Raw genomic sequence first — 8,469 nt, 5'->3', positions numbered from 1 at the left:
CCATGCTAACTTAAGCATCGGAGTGTCATTGCAGGTACAACCCCCAGCCGCTCAGCACACCAAGCTCGGGTCACGGAACCCCTACCTCGGGTCTTGCCAGACGACCGAGTTACACGTTTCAGGTAACCCTCGGAACAGCTCCTAATGAAGAGTGCGCCTTAGAGCGTAACTTTGGGGGTGCTCTCTTTGTGGCTGGTTTCCTTGTAGCTTCTTCCTTGCCTTTTTTGGTGGCCATCCTGAAAGAGAAAGGAAAGAAGGAAATTGTCAAACCCAAAACATCAATTTAATAAACATGCAAGTGGAACGTGTGCCTAAAAGAGAAGTGTAACAAAGTAATCATAGAAGTATGGGTCACAACACTTGGCATGGGATGCATGAGGGAGTAAGGCATGCGATATGGCATGAGAAGAATAATCTCAAGCATCCAAAACAAAGAGCAAGTCATCTTCAATGGGTGTCTAATTGGCAAGTAGGAAGTAAAATGTGTTCAATGCACTTAGAAGATATCAAGTGAATGAGGAGGAAGCACTAAATTGAAGATACATAATGAGAATAACCCAAAATGGCATATGTGCATTTCCTCGAACACTTGGCGTGCAATTATCAAGCAATGAACATTTGAAGAGATACTCCACCAATTAGAAGTCCAAAATGAAGTAGCAATCATCACACAATATCATAACAAAGATAATAATAACAATCAATAAGATCCATCAAGTAGTCAAAGTTCAACTCAACATCCATGGTAAAACAAAAAAAGAAGAAAAGGTAAACAAGTAAAAGGAAAAGCAAGTAGAATAATCCAGCAACTAGAAGAGAAACTGAGTAAGTCAACAGAAAAATCTAACTAGAAAAAGAAATGATGCAAAGAAAGATGATAGATGCGATTAGGGAGGAAGTAGAACTTTGAAAGATGTAGAAGAACAATGTTAAGGTTCTTGTAAAGATAAGAAAGAGATGGAAGAGATGTAGTGCTACCGGAGAAGGTGGTGGTTGCCGGTGAATAACAAGAGACAATGGTGGTGGAGATTGAGAGAGGAGGGTAAGAGAGGTGATGGAGAAAGAAGAAAAAGGAATGAAGAAAGAAAAATAGGAGGGGGAGAAGAAGTAGGGCACGCAGCTTTAAAACTGGCTCGTGCAACCTGCGCGTGCGCGCGCAGTGCGCTTACGCGGAGATAAAGAGAGATCAAGGGATGCGAGCGCGTCCCTGGCGCGTTCGCGCAGGCACAGATGTGCCTCTGGCACAGAGTAGGCATAACTCTCTGGTTTTTAAACCAGAGTTGGCATGCAGCTCAGGCACGCGGACGCGCACACTGCGCTGACGCGTGCATGATGATGTTGGCGACCGGTGCGGACGTGCAAAGTGCGCAGATGCGCCAGTGTGAACACAGGCTGGGCACAAACATGGCACAACTCTCTGGATTTTGTACCAGAGAGATCAGGTCACACCATCGGCGCGCACGTGCACAATGCGCTAGCGCACAGGGATTGACATAAGACGGGCAAGAATTGGGCACGACTCTCGGGTTTTTTGCCCAAAGGTAGAAATGCGCCACCGACGCAGACGCGCGTAGTGCGCTGACGCGCCGGTACCCAAACTGCCTTTTCTCTTCTCTTTTTTTTTTGTTTTGGTAGGTGTTTTGGCTAGCATGCAAGAGAACACTTCACAAATTCATGTATCATTCAAAACATAGCATTTTCTCTATTCCAACAAATCATCCATACCAAAATGATGAAGTTTATCTAAACATCCTAGTTAACCAACAAAAATGACAACAACTAGAATTCCTATGCAATCAACAACATCAAGAAATCACAAAATTCTCAAAAATCCAAACAAAAAGCAAATGGTATATACAAGGAAGATCTTACCACGGTGAGGTGCCTCCCACCAAGCACTTTGCTTTAACGTCCTTAAGTTGGACGATCAGTCACTCAAACTTCTCCTTCTTTAGGTGCATCCTCCAGTAGGAACACCTCTAGCTCCCTTGGGAGCTTGTAGCCATGGTACTTCTTCACTCTATGTCCATTCACCTTGAAGGTTGCTTCACTTTTAGGATCAAACAACTCCACCACTCCGTAAGGCTTTATCTCTTTTACCTTGAAAGGTCCTTCCCATCTAGAACGGAGCTTGGCAGGCATGAAACAAAGCCTCGAATTGTAGAGGAGCACCTCATCACCCTCTTGGAAATCCTTTTTCCAGATGTGGTGGTCATGGAATGCTTTGGTTTGCTCCTTGTAGATCCGGGCATTCTCATATGCCTCGTTCCTCAAACATTCGAGCTCCTCTAGCTGTAATTTTCTGGCTACTCCTGCTTGGGTCAAATCCATGTTGCATTATTTTACCGCCCAGTAGGCTCTATACTCAATTTCCACTGGAAGGTAACATGCCTTCCCATAGACTATCCAGAAGGGACTCATCCCTAATGGAGTCTTGTAGGCCGTTCTATACGCCCATAGTGCATCTCTTAACCGGATGCTCCAATCCTTCCTTTACGGATTGACTACTTTCTCCAAAATTCTTTTAATTTCTCGGTTGGACACTTCCGCTTGTTCGTTGGTTTGCAAATGATAAGAGGTGGCAACCTTATGCACCACTCCATAGCGCTTGAGCAATGCCTCTACCTTCCTGTTACAAAAGTGGGATCCTTGGTCACTCACGATTGCTCGTGGCGACCCATAACGGCATACAATGTTATTCCTAATGAAAGAAATGACGGTATTGGCGTCGTCAAGGTGGGTAGGTATTGCTTCTACCCACTTTGACACGTAGTCAACCGCTAACAGAATGTATAGATACCCACTTGAGTTAGGAAACGGTCCCATAAAGTCAATGCCCCATACATCAAAGATCTCACAAAACAACATAGATTGTTGAGGCATTTCATCCCTTTGGGATGTATTTCCCGACTTTTGACACTGATGGCAAGACATGCATAATCGGTTAGCATCCTTGAATAACGTCGGCCACCAGAATCCACAATCCAACACCTTTTTTGCGGTCCTTTGTGGGCCAAAGTGGCCACCATACTCAGACGAATGACAAGCTTTAAGAATAGGTTGGATTTCGGACTCCGGGACACATCTTCGAATTACTTGGTCTACTCCCCTCTTCCACAAGTGAGGGTCATCCCAAATATAATATTTGGAAACACTCCTCAACTTATCCCTTTGGTGTTTGGAAAAATTGGGAGGGAAGAGCTTCGCAACCAAGTAGTTCGCCATTGGGGCAAACCAAGGAAAACTACTCAACACAGCATGCAAACTATCGAATGGGAATGGGTCATTGATCGGAAATAGATCAGATTTTAAATTCTGAAGGCGGCTTAGATGATCCGCAACCAAGTTTTGAGATCCACCCCGGTTCCTAATCTCAATGTCGAATTCTCGCAAAAGCAAGATCCAACGTATGAGCCTTTTGACTCATTCTTTGACAACAAGTATTTTAAAGCTGCATGATCCGTGTATACCACTATCTTTGATCCTAGCAAATAAGATATAAATTTATCTAAAGCATGAACAATAGCAAGGAGTTCCTTTTCAGTAGTGGTATAGTTGGATTGTGCTGCATCAAGTGTTTTAGAAGAGTATGCAATGACATAAGGGAGTTTACCATCGCGCTGTGCAAGCACGACACCTACAGCTTGGTTTGACGCATCGCACATTATCTCAAATGGCAACGTCCAGTTGGGCCTCGCACAATCGGTGCTGTGGTAAAAGCTCTCCTTAACTCTTCAGAAGCTTTTGCACATTTATCATCAAATTCAAAATCCACATCTTTTTGGAGTAGGCGCGACAATGGTAAAGCAATCTTGCTGAAATCTTTGATAAAGCGCCTATAAAATCCTGCATGTCCTAAAAATGAGCGGACCTCCCTCACAGATGAGGGGTGAGATAAAGTGGTGATAACATCAACCTTGGCCGGGTCTACAGAAATTCCTTAATGAGATACTACATGTCCTAACACTATACCTTATCTTACCATAAAGTGGCATTTTTCAAAATTTAAGACAAGGTTGGTGTCAACACATCTAGCTAAGACCTTGGCCAAGTTCTCCAAGCAACAATGAAAAGAAGTTCCATAAACATTGAAGTCGTCCATAAAGACTTCCAGACAATTTTCCATTAGATCGGAAAAGACACTAGTCATGCACCTCTGAAAAGTAGCGGGTGCATTACATAGTCCAAACGGCATCTTTTTGTAGGCAAAGGTGCCAAAAGGGCAAGTAAATATAGTCTTTTCCTGATCCTCAGGAGCAATGTGAATCTGGAAGTAACCAGTGAATCTATCAAGAAAACAATAATGGGATTTACCTGCCAAACGGTCCAGCATCTAATCAATAAAGGGCAAAGAGTAGTGGTCATTTCTTGTAGCGGCATTCAACCTCCTATAGTCGATGCACACTCGCCATGCATTTTGTACTCTCTTGGTGACCACTCCACCATAACCCTTTGTGACTGCAGTGATGCCTGATTTCTTTGGAATAACTTGGACCGGGCTTACCCACTCACTGTCAGAAATTGGGTATATGATACCCGCATCAAGTAGCCTAGTGACCTCTTTCTTTACCACATCAAGGATGGTTGGATTGAGTCTTCTTTGCGGTTGTCTAACCAGCCTAGCTCCTTCTTGGAGAAATATACGGTGCATGCATTTGTGAGGGTCAATCCCCACAATATCGGCTAGGCTCCAACCAATCGCTTTCTTATACTTTCTGAGAACATCTAGGAGTTTCTTTTCTTCCTCACTAGAGAGCTCACTAGCAATAATGACTGGAAACTTTTCGTTATCCTCTAAGAAAGCATATTTCAAATGGGATGGAAGAGGCTTCAATTCACTCCTTACCTCAAGCTGAGGTTCTTTTTTATCATGCTCACGAGCTTCATCCTCGACAACTTCCTCATGTTCATCCTATTCGTCATTCGTCTCTTCAATGGCTTGGTAGCACAACTTGTTATGGTCTTCCTCTTGCACTTCTGCTACCACTTCATCAATTACATCACATCGGAGAACGGAATGCTCTTCGGGAGGATGTTTCATGACTTCTTCCAAATTGAACTTGATAGTCTTGTCTCCAACCTCGAAGGATTATGTACCGGTGAAGGCATCTAACTTGAATTTAGAGGTTTTAAGGAAAAGTCAACCAAGTAGAACAGATGATGAGCTTCTATTCTCTGTTGGGGGCATTTTAAGGATATAAAAGTCAACCAAAAAGATCAAGTCCTTGATTCCCACAAGTACATCTTCGGCTATTCCTGTTACCGTGATCACACTTTTATCGGCCAAGGAAAATCTCGCCGCCGACCTCTTCAATGGAGCTAAATTCAACCGCACAAAAATAGAAAGCGGCATGATGCTTACACAAGCCCCTAGATCACACATACAATCATGAAAAGTGTGTCCACCAATACAACAAGATACCAAACAAGGCCCAGGATCACCACATTTCTTTGGTATGGGTTCTATCAAAGAAGAGATTGAACTTCCCAAGGATAATGTCTCCAATTCCCCTATCCTATCCTTGTGTGTACATAAGTCTTTCAAGAATTTTGCATACTTTGGAATTTGTTGAATAGCATCAAGAAGTGGTATGGTTACCTCAACCTTTTTGAACACTTGAAGCATGTTCATGTCAAATTCCGACATCTTCTTTGCTTTCTTCACCATGGAAGGGAATGGAATTGGGATGCACTCATCCACTAGAGCTTTCCTCTTGGGTTCCTTGAGGTTTACTCCTTCCTCTTCATGCCTTTTGCCTACCTCCTCCTTTTCATGTGGAACTTCAACAACTATTTCTTCCTCATGAATGTCTTCCAAGATCCTTGGAGGTATCTCCTCTAATGTAGTTCCCGACCGTAGAGTGATGGCGTTGAGACCACCCTTTGGGTTTGGTTTGGGTTGGGATGGAAGGTTAGAAGAACCTGAGGGTTGATTGGTATTATTGGAAGAGGACATGGACATCTTTGAGATCATTTCGGCAAGATTGACTAGTTGAGCATTCATAGCCTCAAATTGAGTCTTATAGCTTTCATCTCTTTTATCCACAGCGGCTTTAAGCTCTTCAATTTGGTTGGTGGGAAGTGGAGAGGTATGGTTGGATTGTTGTCTATGGTGTGGTGCTTGGTACTTGGTGTAGTTGTTTTGGTTTTGGTTGTGGTGGTTTTGGTTGGCTTGGTAATTGTTATTGTGGTGAGAAGAAGAGTTGTTCCATCTTTGGATTTGGTTGTTCCCTTGTGCATTGTCTCTCCACCCTTGGTGTTGATTACTACCATGAGGGTAGTGGTTTTGGCTTTGAGAGGGATAGGGTGGACGATTGTTGTAATTCACATTGGCCACTACAAGGGCATGCTCCTCTTGAATTTGATGGCATTAATCGGTGTAATGAGTGGCGCTAGAGCACAAACCACAAATCATAGCAGGTGTTCATACCCTGACCGGGGTCCTCCAAATTCGGCAAATTCGCAAGAGGTCCGACCTTATCCTAAAGCTCACACCTAAAGGTCAGACCTCGGACAAAGAGCAAGGAAGGCCCATCAAAAGGAACGCAGCCCAAACCTAAAGGCCAAAAAGGCCTGGAAAAGGCGGTTCCACAAAGATAAAACTCCCAAAGATAAGATAAGATAAGAATATCTTATCCAGGGAAGATCACTGCCAACTACTATAAATACACTGGAGCACCCAGGTATGGCATTCATTCCAAATCTACACATATCTGCTTGGACCCATGCTAACTTAAGCATCGGAGTGTCATTGCAGGTACAACAACCAACCATTCTGCATACCAAGCTCGGGTCACCGAACCCCCACCACGGGCCTCTCCAGACGACCGAGCTGCACGTTTCAGGCAAACCCTCGGAACATTGGCGCCGTTGCCGGGGACCTGGAAGTCATCCCTCTACCATGGCGGACGACCCTCTCAACGATGAACACGCTGCATCCGACCAAGAGGACGAAATTGACACCGGAGAACGACCGGACAGCCCTCTATCACCACGTACTCCAGGAGGAAACAAACAGAATCGCCCAAAAACGTCACTCCCAAACAAGGATCCACAAAATTCCGAAAGAGCGAAGAGCTCGGAAATTCTAGAAGCAGTCCGGGCACAACAAGACCGACTAAAACAACTCGAAGAGGACATAAAGAAGCAGAAAGAAACTGAACAAGATCTGAGAAGAGAAACTCGAAAGCGCAGAGAATTAGAAGAAAAACTGCGGAAAATAGAGGCCAACCTGAAAGACCGAACAGAACGCGGCACCACCACCGAGGGCAACCACGATCCCTTCACGCAAGAGATCATGAAAGAGAAGGTACTGCGAAACTTCAAACCACCCGATATGGACCTCTACGACGGCACCACCGATCCAAGTCATCACCTCAGCAACTTCAGAAGCAGAATGTACCTAGTCGACGCCTCCGACGCGATTCGGTGCAAAGCCTTCCCCACCACTCTCACCAAGTCAGCCATGAAGTGGTTCGACAACCTGCCACCAAGATCAATCACCAGCTTCGGAGACCTAACCAAAAAATTCCTAACAAGATTCTCTATTCAAAAGGACAAGACAAAACATGCCCCCAGTCTACTCGGGATCAAACAAGGTGACCAAGAAACTCTCCGAAAATACATGGAACGATTCAACAAAGCCTGCCTGGACATACAACACTTGCCCACTGAAGCAGCCATCATGGGACTAGCAAACGGCCTAAAAGAAGGACCGTTTAGCCAATCCCTATCCAAACGATACCCGACCTCCCTATACGAGGTACAGGAGCGAGCGGAAAAATATATCAACATGGAGGAAACCTCCCAGCTAAGAGACTCTTCTAGGAAGGAATCAACCTACCCACTCCGAGATCGGGATCGGGAACAGAAAAAGAAAGAAGAACCCAACTCGGACAAACCACGGAAGTACCACAGCCACACCCCCCTTCGAGTCTCCTTGGTAGACGTCTACAGAGAAGTATGCCACACCGAAAAGATCCCACCGCCCCGACCGCTAAAACACAAGAAAGCAGGGAGAGATCGGTCCGAATACTGTGAATATCACAAGCTCTACGGTCATTCTACTAACGACTGCTACGACCTAAAAAATGTTATAGAAAAGCTAGCCAGAGAAGGAAAACTCGACAGATACATAGCAGAGAAAGGAGAAGAGACCAGGAAGAGAAGGCGGGGAGACAATGAAGATCGGGCCGAACAAACCCCACGAACACCTGAAAGACATGTTCACATGATAAATGGAGGTTTTGCAGGCGGAGGAACATCCAAATCCTCACGAAAAAGACACCTCAAAGAAGTCTATCACATCCGAGAAGACAGTCCCCTGCCCGAATTACCTACTATTTCATTCACCCGAGAAGATGCTCAAGGGATAATTCCCGGACACGACGATCCAATGGTAATCACCATTATCCTAGCAAACGCCAACTTACATCGAACCCTGATTGACCAGGGAAGCTCAGCAGATAT

At 44.8% G+C, this 8,469-nt stretch overlaps 1 protein-coding gene across 1 annotated transcript; it reads right to left on the bottom strand.

Moving 5' to 3' along the window:
* Positions 1-1,935: 1,935 nt before the first annotated feature.
* On the bottom strand, positions 1,936-2,331 carry LOC130966245 (uncharacterized). The gene has a single exon (XM_057891031.1). It carries the CDS (start codon positions 2,329-2,331, stop codon positions 1,936-1,938), a length of 396 nt encoding a protein of 131 aa, XP_057747014.1.
* Positions 2,332-8,469: the final 6,138 nt, after the last annotated feature.

The sequence above is a fragment of the Arachis stenosperma genome, chromosome 3 (assembly GCF_014773155.1).
Source record: "Arachis stenosperma cultivar V10309 chromosome 3, arast.V10309.gnm1.PFL2, whole genome shotgun sequence".
NCBI classification, from domain to species: domain Eukaryota; kingdom Viridiplantae; phylum Streptophyta; class Magnoliopsida; order Fabales; family Fabaceae; genus Arachis; species Arachis stenosperma.
Note: the sequence above shows the minus strand (reverse complement) of the source record. Positions and strands in the feature narration are given on the sequence as shown.